We start from the raw sequence: 27,363 nt of genomic DNA on the forward strand, positions 1-27,363 counted from the left end.
TGGGTTTTCCTTGTCCTGAGCGCCATCTGCTAAGTCAGAGGTCCAGCCTGTCCCCAGCAGCCACCCCGGTCTCCGTGTCCCTGGAGGGAAGCCACAGTGGCTGGGAGGCAGGGGCCGAGGCGGTGCTGTGGGTGAGTAACCACAGCGGCTGGGAGGAACGGCCCTGCGTGTGGCCCTCGGCAGCTCCCCTGCACTCAGTAAGCCCCCGACTGATTTGACTAAGGCGAAGGGATCCCTCTCCCCAAGGCGGGTGTCACCACAGGGGCCTGGAAATCCGGAAGGGGTGAGTTTCCAGCTCCTATTGCTTTTGTTGTAATATAATCATCTGCTTGTAGGCTGTGTTTGACAACTGGAAGTTTAATCACCTGGACACTTTGGCCCAGGGAGTCGGGACAACTCAAAGACTACATTTCCCAGAAGCCTCCTCTCCGGGGACCAGCCCACAGCTTGGGAACACTGTTACCATGGAGACAGCTAACAGCTAGCACAGGCTGTCCTCGGAGGGGTGAGGAGGGAGCAGGGGTCTGCGGCTGCTGGACTGGCTTGGCAGAGGGAGGGGGACGGTCGTGGGATGAGGGGGCTGCCTCTTCCTGGGGGGTCTTTAGCCCTGATCTTGGGGGGAGGTTTTCGTGAGTGTGTGTAGAGGGGAGGAGGAGGTTGCAGGGAAGGGCCTGTGGATGGGGCAGGGTCCAGGGAGCTTTGAGGCAGGATGGCCCTCCCTAGCAGCTGTGGGGAGAATAAGGTGTTGCAGCTCTGGCCCCAGCTGCCCACCTCCCCGCCTCTTCCAGGGGTCCCTTGCCCTTGGGTTCAGGGCCACCCAGTGCCGGCTCCACGGTAACCCCTGGCGCCCTCTGACACCTGGACCTGCTCCTTTCCTTCTTCACCACGTCCCTGCCTCCCACCGTCCTTTCCTGGACATTCCTAACTCATTAGGCTCTGAAACGCACGGCTTACACAGCCAGGAAGAGATGGGTTTGAATCCCAAATCTGCCACTTACTAGCTACGACTGTATGTGCTGCCCTGAAGGTCTCTAGACCTCAATCTTGTCGTCTGCAAAGTGGGCATCGTAAGAGGGTCTGCACCACAGAGTTGTTGGAGGATCCGTGAGAATAGCCCTGTGCAGCCCTAGCATGGGGTCTGCACATAGTAGCTGTTAACTAAACTGTGAGTGCCTCCGGGGCTCATGCTCTTTGTGCTGAAATGGATCTGACGCCCAGCCATGCTGTTTGGCTGGAGGTTTGTCCCCCAGGAACTGGGGTCCTGGACGGGCCTCGTGGATAGGCTTCCTGGACTTGGGGCCTCTGCTGTGACCTTGACCGACTGGCTTCCAGCACCAGGAGTGTTCAGCACGTCCCAAGTCCTAGAACACAGAATGTCAGAACTGGGCAAAAGCACCTGGTCTTCCCTTCCTCTGGCAGGAGGGGAAACTGAGGCCCAGGAAGGGGCAGGGCATGGCGCAAGGGCACAGCAGGAGCAGGGAGCAGAGCCAGGATTTCTCCCAACCCTGGCTGCTGGCCAGTGATTTGTCTCCCCGGGGAGGGCGGGCCAGCATTTACCTCCTGGTCCCCTTTGCATGCTCGGGGCTGGCTCGATTCTGCAGGGTGATGAGAAACGGGGACACCTGCCCTTCCCTCCCTGCTCCGCACCACAGCCTGGGAGTTGGGTCGGGTTTCCTCCTCGCTGGGCTCTTGCTCTGTTGGCTGTGGAGGAAGTAGACATTTGAGATGGGGTGATGGAAAGGCCGGAACCGGGGACTGGTGGGTCTGCTGGGGTGGCGCTGGGCAGCCAGGAGCAGGGACGCGAGGGGAGGCTGAGCTCTGCTCCCACACGAGTCTAGAGCTGGCACTTGGGCCTCTGTGGCATCCCCTGGGACCTCCGTCCCCGTGTCTCCACCTGCCATCCTTAGTAGGCACGTGTGGTCACCTCACAGTCACGCCGTGGCCACCCCACCCCAGCTGGAGGTCCCCTTCCAGGCAGCAGGAAGAGAAAGGACAAAAGTTACAGCTGGGCCTCCTGGGCGCGGCCCTCTAATCAGCCGCCCGGGAATTTGTGCTCACGTCTCACTGGCCAGAACTCGGTCCCCTCTCAGGCCAGCACGTCACCTGTAGCTGCAGGAGGCTCTGGAAGCTGAACATTTGAGGGCACAGTTCTGCCCTCCCCAACGCGGGGCTCTGCTGTGGGGCAGGGCCTGGATCTCTGGGGAGGACAACAGGGTCCACTCAGCCAGGCCCTGCTCTGTGGCAGCGTGGGTCACAGAACCAGGCCTATCCTCTGTCTGCCGGCCACACAGGGCGTGGCCAGGAGCTGACCCCATCACCTGCCCCTCATCCACGTGCCTTGGTCTCTCTGGTCTCTGTGCCTCAGGCCGCAGTTTGCTGAGATGAGATGTCACTCACCTGGAACCTTCATGGGTTTTTTGGTCACATTCTGTGTCGCTTGACTGTTGTGAATGCTTTTTGTAAACCAAGTCACTTTTTGGATTGAATCAAGACCTCTAAATAGGAGACCCTATGAAAGGGTAGCAATCCATACAGTATTAGCATCATTACTGTAAAGAAAAGATAACCATCAAAAGAGATGCGAGGGGCCAGTGTAGTGGTGTAGTGGGTTAAAGCCGCCGCCTGCAGCGCCAGCATCCCGTATGGGTGCCAGTTCGAGTCCCGGCTGCTCCACTTCTGATCCAGCTCCCTGCTGTTGCACCTGGGAAAGCAGCAGAGGATGGTCTAAGTCCTTGGGCCCCTGCACCCATGTGGGAGACCCGGAGGAGTTGATGTGCACCCGTTTTTCTCTTTTTTAAGATTTATTTATTTATTTGAAAGGCAGAGTTAGAGAGAAGGAGAGACACAGGTCTTCCATCCTCTGGTTCACTCCCCCAAGAAATCAGGAGCTTCATCCGGGTCTGCACATGGCTGGCAGCGACCCAAGCACTTGGGCCATCTTCACTGCTTCCCCAGGTGCCTTAGCAGGGAACTGGAAGGAAAATGGAGCAGCCAGGACTTGAACCTGGGCCCATCGGGGATGCTGGCTCGCTACTGCCCTGCCTGTCTAAAGGGAGTTGTGCAAGTAGAACACGTGGCTGTGCTGGGGGAGAGCAGGCACCTGCAGCAGGTGCCTCTCGGGTGCTGTCTTTACAGGAAGGGGGCGCTTGGCTATGCCACGGTGTCCTTGGCCACAGACAGAGACTGAGGCGCAGCGCTGGTGGTGGGCTTACAGAGGTGCTAGCGCCACACAGGACTTTGTCCTTGACCGAAAGGAAGTTTAAGAGGGAATCACTGGCCGGCGCCGCGCCTCACTAGGCTAATCCTCCGCCTTGCGGCGGAGGACTAGAACCCTGTGTGCCGGCGCCCCAAGGCGGAGGATTAGCCTAGTGAGCCGCGGCGCCGGCACACCGGGTTCTAGTCCCGGTCGGGACACCGGATTTTGTCCCGGTTGCCCCTCTTCCAGGCCAGCTCTCTGCTGTGGCCAGGGAGTGCAGTGGAGGATGGCCCAAGTGCTTGGGCCCTGCACCCCATGGGAGACCAGGATAAGTACTGGCTCCTGCCATCGGATCAGCGCGGTGCGCCGGCTGCGGCGGCCATTGGAGGGTGAACCAACGGCAAAGGAAGACCTTTCTCTCTGTCTCTCTCTGTCTCACTGTCCACTCTGCCTGTCAAAAAAAAAAAAAAAAAAAAAAGAGGGAATCACTTCCGGTCTGTGTGCTGGAGGCCACTTGAAACCATTTCCGGGGGTCCCGGGGATGCACAGTGCGGCTTGGCGGCTGTTGGTGATTGATCTGAGGGTCACCCCTCCCCCAGTGCCAGAATGGAGGTCCTGAAGGAGAAGGTGGAGGAGGAGGAGGCGGCCGAGCGGGAGGAGGCAGCCGAGCGGGCAGAACGGGCGGACAGGATGGATAAGGCCATGATGAGGCCGGTGGAGGTGCGCAAGGAGACCACCATGACGCCGGAGAAGCTCAGAGACCTGGAGAGGAAGCTGGCCGAGACCCCGCTCCCCAGCCCGGCAAAGCTCCCGTGAGTGTGTTGGGATGGAGGCTCTGGGCCCTGCAACCCCGGTGAGAGTGGACCAGGACTGGGCACAGGAAGAGCCAGGCAGGGTGGTGGCACCGGGCTGGGATCAGGACACAGAGGGAGGGCTCCGCTTTCAGACTGCCTGGTCTGAGTGGCCACTCTCCCTCTGCCTGGCTGTGTGATCTTGGGTGACTCACTCACCCTCTCTGTGCCTCAGTCCCTTTAGCTCTTTAAAAGTGCAGGTGTGGATGCTGATAGCCACTGAGGCTGAATGAGGGAGGGGTGGAGTCAGTGGCGGCGCGGGTGGATTGAGGCTCCCCAGGGGCCAGGCAAAGCCTCCCTGGGACTAACGCTGTGCCTGTTGTAGCACAGGCTCTCGACCAAGGACACCCTTGACCTCTCCAAGCTGCCCCTCTCCTACAAAACTAACACGCCCAGAGAGGAGCACCTGCTGCAGGTGGCAGACAACTTCTCCCGCCAGTACAGCCACCTGTGCCCGGACCGCGTGCCCCTCTTCCTGCACCCGCTCAACGAGTGTGAAGTGCCCGTAAGGCCGGGACAGGCAGGGTGCAGGGGGCCGGGGCGGGTTCTGCAAGGCTGTGGGCCCAAGAGCCTCTAGGCCGGAGCACACAAACTCAGCCCTGGTGGGCTGCGAGGGAATGAGCCCCCATGCCCCACCTGGAGAGGCAGCCGTGGATTGCTGCGGGGTTGGGGTAGAACCAGGCCTGGGTTAGGAGGTCAGGAGGAGAAGGGATTGGGATTTGCAAGGGAAGCGCTGGTCTGTGAGTGCGGGCAGCCAGCACAGGTGTCAAAAATCACCATGTGCTCTGAATACAATGGTCTGTGGGGCCTGCGCACCTGCGTTTTGCTACCTTTGGGTGAATCCCACACCATTCCAGCTACAGATGGGGACTCAGGGACACGCTTTGGACCACAGGTGTGAGGAAGAAGCCCCGGGGCCTGTCCTGGGGCTTGGGTCTGTTTTTCTGCCACTCCCGGGAAGGGTTGGCCTTGGGGCTGGAGCCTGCACTGGCCCTCAGCTGCCCCTGGCCAGGAACCTCTGGAAAGACCACACCTGTGAGGGGCCTAGGGGGCAGGAGGCTGGACCCCGACTCTGACTCTGACTCACTGGGGCACTGAGCCTCCCCCCTTGGTGCCGAGGTTGGGGGGTGCTAGGGGGAGGGAGCTCCCAAGGCCCCTCCTACCCGGATCCAGAATAAGCTCGTGAGGGGGTGGGGTCTCCCAGCCACTGCCTCTGCTCCACCATACACTTCCGGGAAGGGGGCTGCTCTGCCCCGCCAGGGCTCCCCGGGATTTGAGGAAGGCCCTGGGGGCCCCAGGACCCGCAGCTCCAGGCTGCCCAAGGCTTCCCTTGCAGAAGTTTGTGAGCACAACCATCCGGCCCACGCTCTTGCCCTACTCCGAACTCTACAACTGGGACGGCTGCGCCCAGTTTGTCTCTGACTTCCTCACCATGGTGCCCCTGCCAGACCCGCTCAAGCCGGTGAGTCCCGCTCACAGAGGCGTCCTGGGGCACCGGGGGCTGCTGGGAAGCCAGGGCGGGCTCAGGCCACAGCCCCTCAGAGACCCCCCTGGGGAGAGGCAGTGCCTTGCCTGGGGGCGCACAGCAAGCCTGGCCCCCTGGCCTGACTTGGGGGGGGCAGCCTCCTGTGGCCTCTGCCCCACCTTGGGGCGCCTTCTCTCTGCCAGTGGAGAGAGGGAGGAAGAGTGGGGTGTCGATAATGACAGGCAAGGGGAAGATGCCGGATAGGAGAGGGGAACACGGGAAGCCAAGTCCCCCATCAGGCGGCCAAGGCCAGAGGCTTCTACAAGCTGGAATTCCCGCCTCTGGGGGAAGTCTGTGGGCCCCTTAAAATTGCAGGCACCTGGGGATCGCACTGGCTAGGTGGTGTCCACTTTGTGTTTGGCGGGGTCCCGAGCCCCACAAGGGTTAGAACCCCGCCAGGGGCCAGCGGGCACTCCAGCCTCGGCCCCAGTCTGACAGGTGGGCTTGCTGGCTGGCGGGGCGGAGCGGCAGGTGCTGACGCCGCCTGCCGTGCGCAGCCCTCGCACCTGCACTCCTCCACCACGGTCCTGAAGCGACAGCAGGGGAACTGCTTCGACTTCAGCACGCTGCTCTGCTCCCTGCTCCTTGGCTCCGGCTACGACGCCTACTGCGTCAACGGCTACAGTTCGCAGGACCTGTGCCAGATGGACCTCACGCGGGAGGTGTGCCCGCTCACCGTCAAGCCCCGAGAGGTACAGCCAGGCTCCTGGTGCCCCTGCCCTGGCTTTGCCCTCTCCCCAGGCAGCCCTTCAACCGCCCTGGTAACTCCCTTGTGCACATGTGTGAACACACACAGCCCCCACCTCCCACCTCACTGTCGCTCCCCGCTGGGTCCAACCCAGTGCCAGCCACTGTGCTGCCCGCCCTGGGTGAATTTCACAAACACCACGGGACTTCTGGTGTAAGTCAAACTATTCCAGCTGTACCTGATGCATCAGACTCCAAACGCCCCAGCCCTCTTCATGAAAGGAAGTGGCAGACAAATGTGCAGACTTGATTCTCAATCCCCACCCCCATGTTAATAGCAAAAGAAAGAACCCTGCCAGTGGGGGGTGGTGTGGTCTGTGTTCGCACACCTGCTTTTACATGGGCCAGGGGCTGCCATGAACACACGAGGCACTCTGAAATGACTCTTAGTGGTCAGACTCATGAAAGCATCCGTCTAGATGGGAAACCGCTCATACGGTGGTGATACCTTTTACCACTGCTTAGTCCCAGGACTCTCAGCCGGGCCAAGCCCCTTCGGGGGTCCGCAGCTCGGGGGCAGGGACTCAGGGGCCTGAGGCATCCAGCAAGATGCAGGTGCGCCTGTATTCCCCCTGAGTGAGCACCTGAGGGTCCCAGCGCGGGGGCTGTGACGGAGGGCAGGTGAGGAGCGGGCGGAGGTGCCAGAAGAGCCTCGCTCGCCCAGGTCCTGCGGCTCAAGAGAAGACCAAGAGACAGTAGTTCCATCCTGGCCTTCGGCTTCGGCACTCTCAGCCCAGCCAAAGTTGTCTTTTTTTCTTTTCCTTTTTTTTTTTTTTTTTTTTTTTTAAAGACTTGCTTATTTGGAAGAGTTACTTAGAGCGGGGGACACACAGAGATCTTCCATCTGCTGGTTCACTCCCCAAATGGCCGCCAGTGCCAAGCCTGGGCCAGGCTGAAACCAGGAGCCTGGAGCTCCATCCAGGTCCCCTACATGGGTGCAGGGGCCCAAGCGCTCAGGCCATCTTTAGTTGTGGTCCCAGGCGCGTTAGCAGGGAGCTGGCTTGGAAGTGGAGCAGCTGGGAGGCAGGGCTGGCTGGGGGAGTCTCTCAGAGCTGGCTCTTCTTGCCTTGCTGGGTGACAGAGGATCAAAAAGGAGGAAAAGCCACCGCCTAAGAAATACACCATCAAGCCCCCCAGGGACCTGACCAGCAGGTTTGAGCAGGAGCAGGAGATCAAGAGGCAGGAGGAGAAGAAGGCCGAGGAGGAGAAACTGCGGAGGGAGGAGCAGGAGCGCGTCATGGTGGGTCCGCGCCCGGGGACCCAGCTGTGGCTGAGGGACTGCCGGGAGAGGAGGCAGGCAGAGGCCCATCCACAACTGCACCTCACCTCTGCCAAGCCCGTGGGACTCTCCCAGGGTGGTCAGCCAGCTCCAAGGGACAGAGTCCACGAGGTTCTCCTTGCTCCATGCTCACTGGGTGCACACCTGCTCACCCGCCTCCCCACCCCTCTCCTGCCATCATGCCCTCTCTCACCCACACCCCCTCTCCCACCACCCCCCGCCCTCCCTCCCACCCCTCTCCCACCACCCTCCCTCCCATCCATCTTGCCATCCATGCTTCCATCGTCCCTCATCCCTCCTTCCAACGTCCTCCCTCCTCTCCCTATCTTCTCCTTCCACGATGCATTCCCTGAGCTGCTCCTGTGGGCCAGGCCCTGGAGCTACCACCAGGAACTTGACACAGCACAGAGCTCCCAGGGGGATGAGACAGGAAGCCATGTACTTCCTTTCTGTGGCTTTACCAAAGGAAAGAGTTGCCTTTGTCGGGGTGAACTCTCACCCAGCTCTATGGCTTTTAAAGCTAGTAAGCCTTAGATACCTGGAGCCCCCCCAGAGTCCAGTTTGCAAACCCCAGGTCCGGCCCCACCCTCCCATCTGATGGACAGGTTCACGGAGGACCAGAAGCCAAGGGTGGGGTCTGAGCAGAGCTCAGCTCCCCTGCTGGCCACCAGCCCCGGGGAGGTCTCTGGGCCCCCCTACGCTGCTCTTACCAACCATCTGATCGGGGGGGTTGCCCACCTGTGCAGGAGGCGGAGAAGGCGAAGCCCGACCCCCTGCACGGCCTGCGCGTGCACGCCTGGGTGCTGGTGCTCTCGGGGAAGCGCGAGGTGCCTGAGACCTTCTTCATCGACCCTTTCACGGGGCGCAGCTACAGCACCCAGGACGAGCACTTCCTGGGCATCGAGAGCCTCTGGAACCACAAGAACTACTGGATCAACATGCAGGACTGCTGGAACTACTGCAAGGTGCCTGGCGGGTCCGGGGCGGGCACGGCCAGGACTCGGGAGTGCGGCATCTTCCCCGTAGCCAAGTCCCCGTGGTGCAGGCCCTTGCCCGTGAGCCACCGTCCTGCCGCGATGGTGCCTCTCTTTTGGTTTCTGTGTCCTCTGAAAACGTGGATTCTTAGTTTGATCGACACTGAAGTGTCACACACGCGCGAGGTGCCCTCAGCCTGGGCGCAAACTCGGTACATCGGTAGGTGCTGGCAGTGCCCAGGTGCCTGCAGCCACTTCTTGGAGGGGCGCATCGCCCACGCCCCCAGAAAGCCCCTTTGCCTTCCGTTACCGCCAACCCCGTGTCTTCAAAAAATTCACAAAAAATGCGCATTGTGAAGAAAATTAGATACGGATTTCAAAAAACATCTTTGCAGTCAAACAGACATCTTTTAGGGTAAATATTTAATTTGAGAGGCAGAGAGACAGATCTTCCATCCCCAGCTGAGCCAGGAGCCAGGAACTCCTTCTGGGTCTCCCAGGCGGGTGGCAGGGGCCTGAGTTCCTGAGCCATCAGCTGCCGCCTCCCCCAGAGCACGTCACGGGAAGCTGGATCGGCAGCAGAGCAGCTGGGACTTGAACCACGTGCTCTGATGTGGCACATGTATGGTTAACTGCACCAAAAGCCCATTCCATGGACGCCTAATTCACATTTCCATGAACTTTTTGAAGCTCCCTTATATTTTTTACTTATGTAAATGGCACAGATACACATACGTGCATACCCACGCGAGAGTGTGCAGGCATGTGCACAGGGTGTTGAATTAGCACACCCCGAGTCACCTGTCAGCTGGGGCCAGCCCCTCAGGGGCCCACCTGGTCACTGACCTCTCCTCCTCCCCAAAGTTAACCCCCAGCCTGACTTTTTTTTTTATAACAATGGTTACTTTTTAAAAAAAAAAAAGATTTTATTTATTTATTTGAGAGGTAGAGTTACAGACAGTGAGAGGGAGAGACAGAGAGAAAGGTCTTCCACCCGCTGGTTCACTCCCCAAATGGCTGCAATGGCCAGAGCTGCGCCGATCTGAAGCCAGGAGCCAGGAGCCTCTTCTGGGTCTCCCACACGGGTACAGGGGCCCAAGCGTTTGGGCCATCTTCTACTGCTATCCCAGGCCATAGCAGAGAGCTGGATTGGAAGAGGGGCAGCCGGGACTAGAACCGGCGCCCATACGGGATGCCGGCTCCACAGGCGGAGGATTAACCTCCTGTGCCACAGGGCCGGCCCGGCCCAGCCTGACTTCTAATCGCATCTGTTACTTTCCTGTTTGTAATCACACAGTGTACGCACTCATGCCTGGCTCCTTTCGCTCCTGATCGGGGTCCTGCTGTGCGCGTAGCTGTGCTGCGTTTTCACTGCTTCGTCATTTCCCGTCATCTGGAGCCCTCAGAACTCATTTTTCCAAACTGCAGCTGCCCACCAAGACTGTTTCCGGCCTGGACTGCTCCGTACGGTGCTGTGTGAACATTTTTGTGCACGCATTTCCTTGAACGCCCACGCTCATTTCTGCCGCGTAAATGCTTCGGAGTGGAAGTGGGTTCCAGGATAGGCAGGAAGTTCACTTCCGTAGATGCTGTTCCTTTCCCAAAGTTGCCGCGTCAGTGGGCACTCTCCCCAGCAGTGCATGACAGTTCCCGCGCTCTGTAGCATCCTTGCCAATACTGGATATTTTCTGTCCTTTTTATTTAGGTAACAGTATTGCAGTATGGTTTAATTTTTTTTTAAAGATTATTTATTTATTTGACAGAGTTACAGACAGAGAGAGAAAGGTCTTCCTTCTGTTGGTTCACCCCCCAAATGGTCGCTACGGCCGGCGCTGCGCCAATCCGAAGCCAGGAGCTTCCTCCTGGTCTCCCATGCGGGTGCAGGGCCCAAGCACTTGGGTCATCCTCCTCTGCCCTCCTGGGCCACAGCAGAGAGCTGGACTGGAAGAGGAGCAACCGGGACAGAACCCAGTGCCCATATGGGATGCCGGTGCCACAGGTGGAGGATTAGCCAAGTGAGCCAAGGCGCCGGGCCCTTAATTATTTTTTAATATTTACTTATTTGAGAGAGAGAGAGAGAGAGGTTTTCCATCCACTAGTTCACTCCAAAGCCAGGAGCTTCTTCAGGGTCTCTCACATGGGTGCAGGGGCCCAAGCACTTGGGCCATCTTCCACTGCTTTCCCAGGCCACACCAGAGAGCTAAGTGGGAAGTGGAGCAGCTGGGACTAGAACCAGTGACCATATGGAATGCTGGCGCCACAGGCAGAGGCTTAGCCCACTACACAATGGTGCCAGCCCCTGTGGTTTGGTTTTAAGATACAATTGAGGGGCAGGTGTTGTGGCACAGCAGACTAAGCCTGAGACACACTGGTCTCATATCCGTGCCGGGAGCCGGGTCCTGCCTCTTCATCCAACCCAGCTCCCTGCTAACGAGCACCCTGGGAGGCAGCAGGCTATGGCTCAACTGCTTGCGTCCCTGCCACCGGCATGGGAGACCTGGATGGGGTTCTGGCTCCTAGCATCAGCCTGGCCCAGCCCTGGCTGCTGTGGGCATTTGGGGCATCTGTTTCTGTCCCTCTTTCTCTCTGCTGCTCTGCCTTAATAAAAATAAACAAACTGTAAACCTATAACTTAAAAAATGCAAATGACTTTTGAAAACCATCCTCATGTCAAGCAAAGCTTCAGCCTTCTCACGAATTCTACAAATCAAAGACTTCAGGACTGCCTACATGGGCAAGCACACAGCTGAATGATGGCTTTTTGCTTTTTCATTCTTTTCTGGATGTGTTTGATATTATTTCTTCCTTAAATGTTTGCTAGAATTCATAAGCGAAGCCATCTGGGCCTGGGATTTTCTTTGGTGCACAGGTTTATAAGCTGTAGATTCAATTTCTTCAATAGATATTCAGGCTTTGTCGTCTTGAGAGTTGGTAGTTTCTGTCTTTAAAACCGTCTCCATTGCAGTTTTCAAGTTTATTGCCATGGAATTGTCTACACTGGATCCTTATTTTCCTGTTAACACCTTAGAGTCTGTAGACACCACCTCTGTCATCCTCCGCATCGGTGACTTCTGTGTCGACAATCGTATTGTTCCTGGCAGCAAATCAGTTCTGGTCTTTATTTTCTAAATAAATCATGGGTTTCCACTCTGATCTTTATTTTAAACTTTATGCTTGTTTTGAATTTCATTCCTTCTTAATTTTCTAGTTCTTTTTTAAAAGTTTGTTTATTTGAAGGGCAGAGTTTACAGAGGGAGAGAGACAGAGAGGGAGAGAGAGATCTTTCATCCACTGGTTCACTACCCAAACAGCTGCAGGGGCTGGAGCTGGTTCAGTCTGAAGCCAGGAGCCAGGAGCTTCTTCCAGGTCTGCCACATGGGTGAAGAGGCCCAAGTCCTTGGGCCATCTTCCACTGCTTTCCCAGGCACATTAGCAGGGAGCTGGATGGGAAGTGGAGCAGCTGGGACTTGAACCAATGCCAATATGAGATGCAGGCATTGCAGGCGGGGCCTTTACCTGCTGCACCACAGTGCCGGCCCCTAGTTCTTCTTTTAAATGTTAATTTTTTTCATCTAGTTGAAAGCATAGCAACAGAGAGAGACCTTCCATCTACTGGTTTACCCTCCAAATGCCCTTGACAGGCCCAAGCCGGGAAGGCAGGATTCCACCTGGGTCTCCCACGTGGGCAGCTGGGGCCCAAGCACTCGCGCACCGTCTGCTGCCTCGCAGGATGTGTTAGCAGGAGGCTGCTCTGGGAGCGGCGATTTTCTACGTGATGGAAGCCTTGATTTCCTCCCAGAGGCCTGCTGCAGGGGCCGCTCCCACAACACGGTATATTGGGCTTTCCTTTTCTTTCTATTCAAAGTGCTTGCTAATTTCCCTTTTAATTTCTCCTTTGATCCATGGGTTACTTTGTTGTCAGATAGTTAGAAAATTTCCAGAGATCTTGCTATTGTTGGTTTCTAATTTAGTTCTGCACTGATTAGAGAACAGAATTTTGTGGTTTCTGTTATGATTTGCTTGGTGTCCAGAACATGGTCTCTTTTGGTGAGCTTTCTGCACTCAACTGGAATGTGTGTCCTGTTGAGGCCACGTTCTATAAATGTCATTTAGGGTACACAGCAATTGATAGTCTCATTCAAGCTTTGTTGCTTTTCTATCAACTTCTCTTTCAGCTGTTGACAACATTATTGAGAAATTGAACTAGGAATTTCCCTGTTCTTTCCATTCTAGCAGTGTTTGCTGCATGTGTTTTGAAGTTAGATTGAGAAAATTTTTTTGACAGGCAGAGTTAGAGAGAGAGAGACAGAGAAAGGTCTTCCTTCTGTTGGTTCACCCCCCAAATGGCTGCTACGGCCTGCACGCTACGCTGATCCGAAGCCAGGAACCAGGTGCTGCCTCCTGGTCTCCCATGCGGGTGCAGGGCCCAAGCACTTGGGCCATCCTCCACTGCCCTCCCAGGCCACTGCAGAGAGCTGGACTGGAAGAGGAGCAACTGGGACAGAATCTGGTGCCCCAACCGGGACTGGAACCCGGTGTGCTGGCGCTGCAGGCAGAGGATTAGCCTAGTGAGCCATGACACCGTCCTAGATTGAGAAATTTTTAAGATGATTATGTCCTCTTGATGAATTGTTTATATGATCGTGTTAATTTTTTTTATTTATCTGAGAGAGAGTTAGAGAGGGAGAGACAGAGAGAGAGGCCTTCCATCCACTGGTTTACTCCCCAGATGGCCACAATGGCCAGAGATGGCCAGGAGCTTCTGTCTGGTCTCCCACGTAGATGCAGGGGTCCAAGCACCTGGGTGATTGTCCACTGCTTTCCCAGGCCACAGCAGAGAGCTGGATCAGAAGAAAAACAGCCAGGACACACACCTGCGCCCATATGAGATGCCAGTGCCACAGACGGAGGCTTAGCCCACTACGCCACAGCACTGGCCACCGTCATGATCGTTTAATCATTCTGAAATGACCATCTTTAGCTCTAATAATATTTCTGTGCTGATATCTATTTTTCTGATATTAATATAGCCACCCTAGATTTATTTTTGCATGTGTGTGTTATTGTCCTTTTAATCCACTGCCTCACTTCTGAGCCAACTCCCTGCAATGTGCTTGGGAAGGGAGCAGAGCATGGCCCAAGTGCTTGGGCCCCTGCCACCCATGTGGGAGACCAAGATGGCATTCTAGGTTCTTGGCTTCGGCCTGGCTCAGCCCTGGACATCTGGGAAGTGTGCAATAGAGAGCCAAAAGGCCAGGATCTCTGGGAAACCGGCCTGGCCAGAAACAGAGGACCCGGGAAAACGAGGAGCGTGGGGACATGGCGCCTGCCCGTCCAAGTTCAAGTCCAGCTGGCTTGATTTCTCCTCCTCCTCAGATTGGAGGCGCCTTGCCATGGGCAAGACCCCGGGGGTCTGGCTCACCAGGCACCTGGCCCCCATCACAGTGGCTAGGACGCCATGGAGAAGCCCCTTCTGCTCTGGGACTGCATTCCCCTGTGCAAGGGCCTGGGGCGCCCCCTGTGGGAGACGGCGGGAGCAGACACGGGACTGCTCTGGTGCAGTCCGTGTAGAAGTATGAAGTTGGGAGAAAGATGAACTTCTGCCTTCAGCAAAGAAAGGCACCCCCTACGCCCCGGCCCCTCCTTGTGCCTGGAGCCTAGGTGCTCTCGTCCCTCAGCGACCTCACAGGGTGTGGGAAAGAACACTCAGCAGGGGTGTCGGAGAGTTGCTGGCTCTCCACTGGATGTGAGCCATTTTACAGGTGAGCAAACTGAGGCCTGAGGAAGTGAAATGACTGCTTCCACGCAACAGGGTCAGGGCAGAGCCAAGAGTGCCCTGCCCAGAGCCCAGGCTTGTGACTGCTAGGGTCCCGTGTCCCAGGAGACCGTGGCCTCCTTCCACGCCAGTGCCTGGCAAAGGAGATGAGTGACAGGGGTCCCGGATGCCGGATGCTGCGGGACGAAGGCGGGAGTGAGATCGGAAGGGCAGGACCGCGTCAGCAAGTGAGGGCATGGAGGACGGCATCAGGACGCTGGCTGGCACCCTTCGTGCCACCTGAGCCTCGGAATGGCTCCTTTCTTCCTTCAAAGCCACTGGAAGTAGCTTTAGGGGGAGGGGAGGCTGGTGAGGTATCCATAGAGACTGCCCGGTGTGGACACACCCTGGGCCACAGGCTGCAGCCCGTCCAGTCGGTTCTGCTTTATGTTAAGGACTTTTATTTACTTAAAAGGCAGGGAAACAGGAGACCATGATCTTCCCTCTGCTGGTTCACTCCCCAGATGCCCAGGCGGCGGGGGCTGGGGACTCCATCCAGGTCTCCCGTGTGGGTAGCAGAGACCCTTGTACGTGAGCCATCACCTGCTGCCTCCCAGGGTGCACATTATCAGGACGCTGGCATCTGAAGCAGAGCCAGGTCTCAAGCTCAGTGGCTGTGATAAGATACAAGCATCTGGGGCTGGGACTATGGCACAGTGGGTTAAAGCCGCTGCCTGCAGTGCCAGCATCCCATATGGGCGCTGGTTCTAGTCCTGGCTGCTCCTCTTTAGATTCAGCTCTCGGCTGTAGCCTGGGAAAGCAGTAGAAGATGGCCCAAGTCCTTGGGCCCCTGCACCCACATGGGAGACCTGGAGGAAGCTCCTGGCTTTGGATTGGCACAGCTCCAGCCGTTGCAGCCCTCTGGGGACTGAACCAGCGGATGGAAGACCTCTCTGTCTCTGTCTCTACCTCTCTTTCAAATAAAATAAAAAATGCAAACATCCCAAGCGACATCCTACTCTCTGCACCAGCACCTGCCCCGCTTATGCTTCTGCCACAGAGATAGAGTTTTAAGTGAAAGGAGCAAAGGACAATGTCTCACCACTAGTCGCTACATAAAAGTGACCACTGAAAGCAATGCAGACATCTGAATGACCAGGTTCCTCTCCACTAAGCTTCAGCCGCCCCAAGCCCTGTTTCAGCTGTGAGGGGTCTCGCCCCCATCCCCCACCCCTCCCCCTCCGAAAGCAGGATTAGGGCACGCCCCGGTGGGCAGTTGTCCTTTACCTTGGATCTCCCTGGCAGCACAATTTGGTGTGGAGGGGGAGGGGCCTGCCCTGGGGGCAGCTGGGAACTGCTGAGGCTCCTGTGGCCCTGGCCTCAGGTGGGCTGGGTGAGGGGAAGGTGGAGGAGACCCGAGCCGTGCCAGGGAGGAGAGATCCCCACCTGGCCAGCTTCCATATGTGCCCCCTCTGGGGCTCCCTGCTTCCTGCACGAGCTGGGGCTGGGTGAGCGCGTGTGTAGGCATGGCCCAGCTGGAGAGTTCCCTGGGCTCTCCCATTGAGCAGTTGGGGTCTTCTTCACCGGGGACTGGTTATGGGAGGGGGTTCCTGCCCCCTCCCTGCTGAGAGGAGGAGGATGCCCACGGTCTGCCTCCCTGAGCCCAGGCCCATGGCCCTGCCTCCCCATGGAGCAAGTGGGGGTGTGAGTGGCTGAGGGGCGCACTCAGAACTCCCCCACCCTTTCAGGACCTGGTCTTTGACCTGGGAGACCCTGTGAGGTGGGAATACATGGTCTTGGGCACCGACAAGCCCCACCTGTCCTTGACCGAGGATGACGACTCCGGAGTGAATGATGATGACGACGTGGAAAATCTGGTAAGTCCCCGTGGCCCACGGGTGGGGAGTGCATGGGAGGCCTTGCCCCTGTCCCACTCCCGGCAGCCTGATGGCCACCTTACTAGCAGGTGCATCTATGCAGAGGTAGACCAGTAGGCTGGTTATAGGCTCCTCCAAGCAGATGGACAAACTGAGGCCCACACAGGCCCAGTGACCAGCCCAGGACCTCCCACCCATTCAGGGGTGGCCCTGCTCCTTTGGGAATGGAGACATAAAAGCCCTCTGCACAAGCCCCAGGGCCGGCCGTTCCTCGGTGCCCACCCATTGCCATGCCTTTCCTGTCCTAGGAGGTCTTCCAAAGGTCATTTACCAGAACCTTCCCCGGGTCAGCAGGGGCCTTCCTGGCAGGTCCGCGTGAGGGCCTGTGGGTGGTGGTCACAGGCCTTAGTTACAGCTCTGAGGTCTTGGGCAGCCTCAGGGTTGTTTCCAGTATGTAAAATGGGGGAGGGGCTCCTGGTCAAGCTCACGGCGGCAATGACAAGTCTAGGCCTGCTCTCAGGACATCCCACCAGTGGAGTGGTTCAACACAGACACTCATGATCTCGCCGTTCTGCAAGCCAGAGGTCAAGGTGTTGGTAGGACCAGGGCCCGAGCCCGCCTTCTCCCTGGGCCCTCACCCAGCCTCCCCTCTGAGTCCCTGTCCCAACCCCTGCTGCTTCTAAGGACAGCAGTCAAGCTGGGTTAGGGCTGCTCCACAACCACTTTAGCTTCAGTGCCTCTTTAAAGACATCGTTCCCATCCCGAGGTCCCGGACTGAGCCCAGGCCGCGCGCACAGGGCTCTCCCTGAGTACCAGGCTCTGGTGCAGGTGCCCAATCTGAATTAGCCCGTTTAAATCCCCTAGCCACCCAGCGAGGCAGGGTCTAGTTATTACCCGTGATTCTTTTCACCCCATTTCACAGATGGGAAGACTCATACGTCAGGGTTTAAGAAACTTGCCCAAGGTGTCACAGCCAGTGGCTGAGACTTGAACCTGGCTCCAGGTCTGGGCTCCCGTGGCGTCTCCATTCTACCTCCTGTACTAGCTTGGTGACCACTTGCCTGTACCAGCTGTACACTTGCCTGGGGAACCATGTGGAATGCTGGCTCCGCATTTGTGCTAAGCACAGGGACCTCCCCTATTTATTGCCATCTATCCCAGGACACTGGCGCCCCCTGCTGGCCTTGAGGCTTGGCCCAGTCCATGCCCAGAGACCCTGTCCCTGCCAGCAGCATCCCCAGCACCCGTACACAGTTCCAGCCCCGCAGCCTGCCCCCCCACCCCATCACAGAGGTTGATAAGGGGGCGTCCCTAAGAGTCAGGACTCAGCACGGACCCCAGGACAAACCAGGGCCTCCAGCCGCCTCCTACCCGATGTCCCAGGTTTCTCATGGTGCTCCCTGCTGACCACTCGGGACTCACAATCATGAGTGGAAGTCGGGTCTGAGCGATGTTTGTGGAGGAAGTTACCGAGACGGCATCTGCTCCATAGCCACCTGTTTTAAGGACTGTTTGTCCAGGCCAGGCCAGTTGTGCAGATGGGGAAACAGGTGCAGAGAGGAAAGGAAATCATCATTACGTCAGCCAGGCTTGTCCCACGCCCTCTCTGTAGCACGCTGGCCTCCCAGGAGGGCCAGTTTACAGTTAGGGAAACTGAGGCTTGGAGTGGTTCACTGGTGTTAGAGGCCGGTTCTTGGGTCCATCAGACTCCAGAAGCTTTTCTCTAATGAAGCACTGGGCACACGGGGTGCAGGTGCAGGGAGTGGTGGGTGCCCTGGCGAGAGCTCCTGTCTGCCTTCCACGTCCAGGCTGGCTCCCCTGCGGGGCTGAGCCACCAGCTTTGACCACAATCTCCCCCACAAGGCACTGACCCGCCCTGCCCACCCCTTCTCCCCGCAGGGCAAGGAGGACGAGGACAAGAGCTTCGACATGCCGCCCTCGTGGGTGGAACAGATCGAGATCTCCCCAGAAGGTCTCTGTGGTCCTCCCGTCCTCTCCAGAGCCAGTGCCCGGGCCTCCGGGGAGCTCCATAGCCGAGGGCAGGCCGCTCCTTTCCACCACACACACTCAGCCATGCGGTCCCGGCACTGGCACACAGGAGGGTTCACGTAACGTGTGCTGTTTGCTGCGGGGGGGGGGGGGGACACATCCCCTCCCCCTCCTTCACACCTTCTGCACAGCAGAGGCGGGGGCAACGCACAGAGGGCACAGAGGATGTCAGAACCAGACAGAGGCAGGCGGAGTGGGCAGCAGGGCGGGGCCCATCTCGCCCACATTGGGGTCTGCTGGCTGCCGAGGTCCCACCTGCGGCCCACCAGGAGGGCACAGGCCGCTCCAGCAGGATGCAAAGTGCTGGAGTGGTTGTCATGGGAACACAGGGTGGGGCAGGGGGATGGGGAGTTACCCAGTCCAGTCCTGGGGGAGGTATTGGGAGATGGGCAGGCAGAATGGGCTTCCAGGAGTAGGGGTCATCCCAGCAAGGGCGGGCGTTTCTGGCAGAGAGACCCACACAGGTGTAGGCCTGGCAGTGAGCGAGAACGTGGCCTGGCTGCAGTGCTGTCCCCTCTAGTCAGGCTTGGATACCGCCTCGGGTGGGTCTGTGCTTCTGCCTGGCCTGAGTTGCTCCAGGGGTGGGGCAGTCCCCCACGCTGTTCTGTGCCTCCCAGGGGTGGGCTTGAGGCCTGGAGGGGCTCTGCAGACAGTGCACCAGGAGGTACAGGGCTGGGCGACCAGGCAACTCCAGCTCTGTCTGTGCACACAGCGTTCGAGACCCGCTGCCCCAACGGGAAGAAGGTGATCCAGTACAAGAGGGCCAAGCTGGAGAAGTGGGCCCCATACCTCAACAGCAACGGCCTGGTGAGCCGCCTCACCACCTACCAGGACCTGGAGTGTAAGGCTCGCTCTGGCTGTGGGGCTGTGCTGGGTGGCCTTGGGCATGCCCTTCTGCCGGCTCGCCGTGCGTGTGGCCACTGCCGGCACAGCGGGTAGCGGCAGGGGAGCCGGCCTGGCTGCAGCAGGCGTCTGCCGGCCCCACAGGTACGGAGGTTGTGGAGATCAAGGAGTGGTACCAGAACCGGGAGGACACGCTGGAGCTGAGGCACATCAACAAGACCACGGGCCTGCACACCGACTACTTCCAGCCGGGCCACCCCCAGGCCCTGCGCGGTACACGGCCCCGGGGCAGGGAGACGGGCACCTGGGCACCGACAAGGTTCTGGGGTGGCCGCTGCCTTGCTCGGCACACCTGATGCGTGGGCAGTCAGGGGAAGCGGCTAGTGCTCCCCAGGGAGGTTGGAGCCAGGGCCGCACCCATCCAGGGCTCGAGACTGAGCAGGATCCCACCGAGAGGGCACTTTGGACTGGCAGAGGGTGCTGCAGCAAGCAGCCTCCCCTCGAAGGGCCAGGCAGCGGGCGGAGAGCGCCGGTGAGGATGGGAAGCAGGGAGGGGAGGAGGCGTCTTGGGAGAGACCCAATAACCCCAAGCAAGAATTTATAGCAAAGCTTAGGCCCAGTGTATATTTAAAAAAAAAAAAAAAAGAGGAAATGGGACCAATAAGAGGCCATCTTGCAACCCTTCATGTTGGAAAGATGGCTTTAAAAACGGTCCTACTGGGTGCAGACAGGCGTGGGAGGCAGCACACAGCTGCCCCTCGCCATGGGTAGGCAGTGAATGGCATAGCTTTTCTGGAGCACAGCCGGGCAGAAGCCACTGATAGCAAGCCCAAGCCATGTCCGCCTTTTACCAGGTCATTCCACGGCTGCGAGTCTGCTCCTGGTAACAAGAAAGAGCAAAAGTGGCTTCATGCAGGTGTTCTTCCGGGGGGTGTGGGACACAACCTAGGCGGCCAGCGAGAGGGCATCGGTTGCTCAGGCAGAGCTGTCTCTCTCTGGGCCTGCACTCTGGTTACTTACCCGGCCGCCACCCCCCCCCCACCCTAGTACACTCCTACAAGTCCATGCTGCCCGAGATGGACCGCGTCATGGAGTTCTACGAGACAGCCCGCGTGGATGGCCTGATAAAGCGGGAGGAGACCCCCAAGACGATGACAGAGCACTATCAGGGGCGTGCAGACTTCCTCTCCTACCGCCACATCAATTTTGGATCCAGGACCAAGAAGTCGAATGGGGACAGCTCGGAGTCGAACCCCCGGCCCATGGTGGTGAGAGCTCGCCACGTGCTCTGGCAGACTGGGCCTGGGGCGGAGACACTTACAGCACACTGTGCACCAAGCATTCACTGCGTGCACGACCCTGGGGCTGTCTGGGGCCAGACTCCACCTTCCCTCACTGGGCCAAGCAGTAAGCAAGCTGAGTCTTGTCAAGGGGGCTGGAGACGGGGCCCAGCACCACACAGGGCTGGAGCTGCTTGGCCATGAGAAACCATGGCGGGGAGGGGGTGTGTTTCGCCTTGCTTGGCCCCAGACCCTGGAGTCCCTAGAGCACAGGGAGAAGTCTCCTCCGCCTCACCTTGCACTCGCCCATGCTCTGGCCCCGCAGAAAATCACGGAGCGGTTCTCCCGCAACCCCGCGAAGCCCGCGGACGAGGACGTGGCGGAGCGCGTGTTTCTGATCAGCGAGGAGCGCATCCAGCTGCGCTTCCACTGCCGCGACGACTACATCACCGCGTCCCGGCGCGAGTTCCTGCGGCGCACCGAGGTCGACAGTAAGGGCAACAAGGTCATCATGACGCCCGACATGTGTGTCAGCTTCGAGGTAGGCCCATGACTGTGGGGCGGCAGCGGTCCAGGGCCAGGGGGGTCAGCGCCCCACTCCCACCGCGTTCCTGTCCACGCAACTTGGGAGAACTGGGAGGGACGCCCATGAATCCTAGCCAGGAAACTCCTCCTTCTCCCTTGGGAAAATCCAAAGCTCCCACCCGTGGCCCAGGGCCTTAAGTCATGGCTGCTCTGCTTCTGATCCAGCTTCCTGGGAAAGCAATGGAGGATGGCCCAAGTGCTTGGACCCCTGCCATCCACATGGGAGACCCCAGGTGGAGCTCCTGGCTCCTGGCTTCAGCCTGGCCCAGCCCTGGCCGTTATGGCCGGTTGGGGAGTGAACCAGTGGATGGAAGATCTCTTTCTCTTTCTCTCTCTCTCTCTCTGCCCCTCCCTCTCTGTTGCTCTGCCTTTAAATAAATCTTTTTTTAAAAAAAGTTCCCATCTGGACACACCTTTGAAGCTCCTCTGAAAATTTTCCCTTTCCCACCAGAAAAGGGCACCCAGCAGGCCAAGACCACTCCTCCTGGTCGGCCCCCAGGCCCCTGTCTCAGCAGACCCCAGATCCCAGGCCTGATGCTGGAGTTCACCTTCCAAGCCAAGTCCTCGCTCTCCCGACACCTCCCCCAGCCCCTCTGTCTTCAGCGCCTCTTCTCTTATTATGTGCACCCAAGTAGGTGAGGCATCCGAGGCCCAGAGAGGGCAGGTGACTTGCTTGCGGTCACACAGCTGGCAAGTGGCAGAGGTGGGTTGGAACACACGTGGCCTCGCCACGATGACCCTGGCAGCCCGTCTGTCACGGCGGTGGTTGTCCCGCAGGTGGAGCCCATGGAGCACACCAAGAAGCTTCTGTACCAGTACGAGACCATGATGCAGCTCAAGAACGAGGAAAAGCTGTCCAGACACCAGGCCTGGGAGTCGGAGATGGAGGTGAGCGCCCACGGATAGCGGGCAGGTGGGTGGCGACGGGTGGTGGCGGGGGCGTCTTCTCTGTGCCCTTCGACCTCCCGATGCAGGTGCTGGAGATCCTGAAGCTTCGAGAGGAAGAGGAGGAGGCGCACACGCTCACCGTCTCCATCTATGACACCAAGCGCAATGAGAAGAGCAAGGAGTACCGCGAGGCCATGGCGAGTCCCGCGCCCCGCCCCAAGCCCCGCCCCAAGCCCCGCCCCAGAGGTCCCTGGGTTCTGCCAGGAAATTCTTTGAGAGAGAATGAAGTTATTGATACGGTGTGGTCATCCTGGCTGCTGAGCTCGCTTGCGCTCTCTCTCTATCTTTCTCTCTCTCTCTCTCTCTCTCTTAATTTTTAAAAGAATTCTATTTGAAAGGCAGAGAGATCTTCCATCTGCTGGTTCACTCCCGAATTCCTGCAACAGCTGGGCTGGACCTCCATCTGGGTCTCCCACATGGGTGGCAGAGACCCAAGCACTGGAATCCTCGCCATTGCCTCCCGGAGTGTTCGTTAGCAGGAAACTGGATGAGGAACGAGGACTGGAACTCGGGCACTCTGAGTGGGTGACTTCACCACTTCACCAAACGCCCCCGAGTTGGCCATTTCTAATTCATCCCAAAGAGCCCCGGGATTCGGGCCAGGTCTCTCCCCACCCGCAGGGGCAGTAGCCAAGCTGGCATGAAGAATTAAGATTGTGTGGCTCGACTCCAGCCGGGGCTCCCACCAGGCTGCAGCCTGGGCCCGTGGCCCCAGCGCGTGGTGCTCAGTTACACCTTCGGGTTGTAAGGGCCAGCTTGGTTTTCTGGGCCAGCTTCGGAGTCCCTTTCACCAACTGAGTGGAGGTTTCCAGAAATAGTTTGGGGTTAGCAGCAGGCCAGGGCATCAGGTCCCAGGAGAGGGCAGAGCCCCGCCTCTCCAGCTTTACCAGCCCCCATCAGCCAATGAGAATCCTCAAAGAGAAGGAGAAATGAGAAGTTACCAGCAGCTTCCAGTTTAGCATCGTGGATTCCAATTGGTGCTTACCCAGTAAGCATCTGCTATGGATTGCCAGGTCCCAGCCTGTGTGGTTACAGACAAGATCCCGTCTGAGGGACCGCGTTGTGGAGCTGAGGGTTAAACCAACACCTGCAAAGCCAGCGGGATCGCATATCAGAGCACTGGTTCAAGTCCCGCTTGCTCCACTTCTGACCCAGCTCCCTGCTAATGCACCTGGGAGAGCAGTGGAGGATGATCCGAGTGCTCACTGGGAGACCTGGATGGAGTTGCAGGCTCCTGGCTTTGGCCTGGCCCAGCCCCAGCCATTGCAGCCATTTGGGGAGTAAACCAGCAGATGGAAGATTCTTATCCTCTCTCTCTCTCTTTCCTTCTCTCTCTGTATCTCTTTCAAATAATAAGTAAATCTCAAAAAAAAAAAAAAAGAAAGAAAGAAAGAGAGAGAGAAAAGAGAGAAAAGAGAGAAAAGAGAGAAAAGAGAGAAAAGGAAAAGAAAGAAAGAAAGAAAGAAAGAAAGAGAGAGAAAGGGAGAGAGAAAAGAGAGAAAAGAAAGAAAAGGAAAAGAAAGAAAGAAAGAAAGAAAGAAAGAAAGAAAGAAAGAAAGAAAGAAAGAAAGAAAGAAACAAACAAACAAGAGTTGGCTGTTACCAGTGAACACGGGCGCAAGAGCCACACGCACCTGCCCCTCCTTGGCCCATCTTGGTGCTGCCTGGCCCTGTGCCGTCACACGGCTCATGCACAGCTGCCCCGAGCTCTGGAGGGCCTGCTGATCCCGCTAACCCCCGCCCCGCCCCCGCAGGAGCGCGTGATGCACGAGGAGCACCTGCGGCAGATGGAGGCCCAGCTCGACTACCTGGCCCCGTTCCTGGCCCAGCTGCCCCCAGGAGAGAAGCTGACGCGCTGGCAGGCCGTGCGCCTCAAGGACGAGTGCCTGAGCGACTTCAAGCAGCGGCTCATCGACAAGGCCAACCTCATCCAGGCCCGCTTCGAGAAGGTGCAGCTGGGGGCCCCCACGCCCGCGGGGGTCGGGGGCGGGCCTCCGGGGCAAGGCCCCGGGCTGCTTGTCCACACCTCCTGGACTTGAGATGGGCTGCTGAGTATGTCAGTGCCAGGGAGTCCAAACTACTGGATTGTTCTCCCTCTTGTCTTTTGGGCGGACGGACAGACAGGTGCAAGCAAGGAAGAAGGGATAGAGGGAGAGAAAGATGATTGGAGGGAAGGAAGGATGGGTGGGAAGAAGCAGGCAGGCTGGCCTCCCGCCATCAGATGGATGAAGAGATGGGTGGGCCGGGGACGGGAGAGGCGGAGCGATGGCTGGGGGGAGGTGCTGGGTGAATGGCATTGCAGCGACTCCTAGTTCTTGACCCATTTCTGTTGGTCAGGCGCAGACCGAGTTGCTGCTGTGATTATAACACTTAATTGTCGCAGAGAGAAGTGGGGGGGTGGGGGTGGGGGGTACCATGACACTTGTTTTGCAAACCAGAAATTGGAGGCCCTGAAAATCTCAGTCACCTGTCCTGAGGCATGTGGCCGTCTCAGTCCCAACCCTTGCTCCTACCTCACAGACATAATATTCCTCATACGACCCAGAAACTCCCACCGAGACAGCCCGCGGCCCCTGCCCCGCCTTCCTGGCCTGCATGGGAAGGGACAGGGGGATGAACCCCCATGGGGCCATCTGGTGACCAGTGGGATTGCATCCTGCAACCCGGGCGAGGGCCGGAGTCATCAGCGCTCTCCCCGCCTGCCTGTGCCCACAGGAGACCCAGGAGCTGCAGAAGAAGCAGCAGTGGTACCAGGAGAACCAGGTGACCCTGACGCCCGAGGATGAAGACTTGTACCTGAGTTACTGCTCTCAGGCCATGTTCCGCATCCGCATCCTGGAGCAGCGGCTCAGCCGGTGAGGGGCTGAGGGGCTGGGGAGCCGGGGGGGGGGGCCTGGGGAGCGCCGGCCGGGGGGCTGGGCCCCCAGTGCTGTGATGCCTCACCCCTCTTCTCCGACTGCAGACACAAGGAGCTGGCCCCGTTGAAGTACCTGGCTCTGGAGGAGAAGCTCTACAAGGACCCCCGCCTGGTGGAGTTCCTCAAAGTGTTCACCTGATGCCCCCTCCCCCGAGGACTCAGCTGAAGCGCAGAGGGAGGGAACTCCGCCCACAGCCCAGCCCCGCCCACAGCCCAGCCCCGCCCACAGCCCAGCCCAAGCTCCGACACCAGCTAATGGCCGTCTATCTACACAGCCCACCCACCCCCCCATCCTCCACGGCCTGGCTGCTCCCACTTCTCACAACGTTCCTGTAAATAAACATTGGAATTTGTGCCTCATGCTTCATAAGCTCCAGCACCAGCCTTTATCCCCCCTCCCCACACACACACTTTTTTTTAGCTTGAGAGAGGGAGAGAGAAGCCACAACCTGTTGGTTCACTCCCCACAACATCTAAAAGGCTGGGGGTTGGTGCGGGAGCCGGCGTGGCCAGAGCCCAGTTACTTGAGACATCTCTGCTGTCTCCCTGGGTCTGCGTAGCAGGAAGCTGGAGTCAGGCGCTGGAGCTGGCACGGAAACCAGGCACTCTGATATGGGGCACAGGCACGCCAATCGCTAAGCCAAACACTCTCCCCATTGCCTTCCCTTCTTTGTAAGCCAACACCTCCCCCCCCCCACCCCCACCCCCCCACAGCCACCGTCCACACTTGCTTCCTGTCCTTTCTTTCTTTCTTTAAAGAGTTACTTATTTGAAAGCCGCATTACACAGAGAGAAGGGGGGGGGGGTCTCCCATTGCTGGTTCACTCCCCAGTTGGCCACAATAGCCAAAGCTTTGCCGATCCAAAGCCAGGAACCAGGGGCTTCTTCCAGGTCTCCCACGCTGGTGCAGAGGCCCAAGGACCTGGGCCATCTTCTCTGCTTTCCCAGGCCGTAGCAGAGAGCTGGATCAGAAGTGGAACAGCCAGGACTTGAACCAGCGCCCATATGGGATGCTGGCACTGCAGGTGGCAGCTTTACCCACTTTGCCACAGCGCCGGCCCCTTCTGTCCTTTCTCCCCTTGGAGTGCTGAGTTTTCAAGCCCCTCTGCAGATGGTCTCACAGACACCTGCAAACAAGCTGTTAGGTGTCCCAGCGGGTGGCTGGCAACGGCAAGGCCACGGTGCATGGTCCGGAGCACAGGGGCCGCCTGACGTCAGAATGCAAAGGACTGAATCCCAGTTCCTCTTTGTACCAGACAGTTTGCCCATTTGTGCAATGGGGTGGCATTGGTGCATTAAATATGGCTTATAGAGCAGAGAGGACTGGGATGGCACATGGGAGTCCTCACTAAGGTGTTAGCTCTAAAAAAACAGCCAAGAAACACACGAGAATGTTATCAGAAGCAGTCATTAGGGGACAGGGCCACCACATGCATGCCCACCAGTTTGGCTGCAATGAGGGTTGGTGGGGATGAGGAACACCTGGAGCTCTCAAACAGCTTTCCTGGTGGAGGTGTAAATTAGCACAACCACTTTGGCACACTGGACCCATAATTCCATTTCTACCTCCTGTCCATCCATTCCATGAACTTAACAAAAATGCAGCTAGACAGATAAACATAGATACCACAGAAGGCCGTGTGGGTAAGCAGTACTGTTGATACCAGGGCCAAACTGGAAACCATCCAAGTGCCCAAGAGTAGAATGGCACATACATTGTAGTCTTGTGATATTTTTGGTTGTAATAATTGATTAGGGAAGATAATGCTTCCAAACATCCTACAATGCACAGGAGAGTCCCCCCCTCAACACACACACACACACATTAAACCCAAATGTCAGTAATACGGAGGCCGCTATCAGGCTATAAAATGAATTACAACTACATAGAATGATATTTAAATTTTCAAGAATAATGTTGAGTCTAGATGCAAAAAAGTACTGTATGATTCTATGTATATAAAGAAGAAAAACACAAAATCCAGAGATGGGACTAGAAGTCAAGAGCATGTTCGCTCCCAGGCTGCGAGGAGCAGTGAAGGGACCCGAGCAGTGGCGGGGCTCCTGCTTGGTGGTGACGTCCTGCTCCTGACCCAGGGCTGCTGACTGAAGATTCGCCACCACGTACGCTTGCAGTAAGTAGCCTTTGGGGTTATATGTATTACACTGCCACAAGAAGCACTTTTAAAAGCTTCTCGTGGCTCTAATCAAGCTTTTAGAGCCAACGTCCATTTAACAAATGCAGGCGAGGAGGAACAGGTAAACGATACCGAGAGAAAATACCAATCCATCATTTGGGACACTCAGTAAGGCAAAGGGCCTGATTTCTGCCAGAGTCATTAAAAAAAAAAAAAAAAAACACCTGGGGAGTAGAAAAGAGCCAAATGTGCTGAATTCTGATTGATTCCTAGTTAGAAAAGCATTATTAAAAAGATACTTGGGACACCTGAATATAAACTATGTTAGCGGATTATTGGGAGTGATCATACAGTGATTATGTAGAATAAAGGCCTTATTTTTTTAAACATTAACTTCCT

General features: G+C 57.6%; 1 protein-coding gene and 1 long non-coding RNA gene across 5 annotated transcripts; one reads left to right on the forward strand and one right to left on the reverse strand.

The window, feature by feature from the left end:
* The first annotated feature begins 402 nt into the window (after positions 1 to 402).
* On the forward strand, positions 403 to 25,502 carry DRC7 (dynein regulatory complex subunit 7). Its single transcript, XM_017342250.4, has 18 exons — positions 403 to 505; positions 3,796 to 4,008; positions 4,378 to 4,552; positions 5,384 to 5,509; positions 6,070 to 6,264; positions 7,401 to 7,559; positions 8,345 to 8,563; positions 16,076 to 16,204; positions 18,104 to 18,176; positions 18,966 to 19,094; positions 19,241 to 19,369; positions 20,144 to 20,364; positions 20,702 to 20,917; positions 21,739 to 21,849; positions 21,936 to 22,046; positions 23,664 to 23,858; positions 24,625 to 24,764; positions 24,872 to 25,502. The coding sequence occupies exons 2-18, from the start codon at positions 3,803 to 3,805 to the stop codon at positions 24,963 to 24,965; spliced, it is 2,628 nt and encodes an 875-aa protein (XP_017197739.2). The 5' UTR covers positions 403 to 505; positions 3,796 to 3,802; the 3' UTR covers positions 24,966 to 25,502.
* On the reverse strand, positions 17,276 to 26,668 carry LOC149120962 (uncharacterized). 4 transcript variants are annotated; one of them, XR_016225003.1, is made up of 3 exons: positions 25,869 to 26,668; positions 22,895 to 22,996; positions 17,276 to 17,712 (listed from the first exon to the last, which is right to left on the reverse strand). It is a non-coding gene; the product is annotated as an uncharacterized LOC149120962 (long non-coding RNA). The 4 variants fall into 4 exon arrangements; XR_016225002.1 differs by lacking the exon at positions 25,869 to 26,668 and adding an exon at positions 23,544 to 23,637; XR_016225005.1 differs by lacking the exons at positions 17,276 to 17,712; positions 25,869 to 26,668 and adding exons at positions 19,376 to 19,976; positions 23,544 to 23,637.
* Between the last annotated feature and the right edge of the window lie 695 nt (positions 26,669 to 27,363).

This window comes from Oryctolagus cuniculus, chromosome 18 (assembly GCF_051225735.1).
Source record: "Oryctolagus cuniculus isolate XC-2025 breed Fujian yellow rabbit chromosome 18, ASM5122573v1, whole genome shotgun sequence".
NCBI lineage: Eukaryota > Metazoa > Chordata > Mammalia > Lagomorpha > Leporidae > Oryctolagus > Oryctolagus cuniculus.

Excerpts from the sequence above, each read along its gene's own strand:
- DRC7 (XM_017342250.4), top strand. The coding sequence starts at position 3,803 with ATGGAGGTCCTGAAGGAGAAGGTGGAGGAGGAGGAGGCGGCCGAGCGG. Across the intron at positions 7,560-8,344 it reads AGGAGCAGGAGCGCGTCATG|GAGGCGGAGAAGGCGAAGCC; the intron begins GTGGGTCCGCGC and ends CCACCTGTGCAG. Across the intron at positions 24,765-24,871 it reads CTGGAGCAGCGGCTCAGCCG|ACACAAGGAGCTGGCCCCGT; the intron begins GTGAGGGGCTGA and ends CTCCGACTGCAG.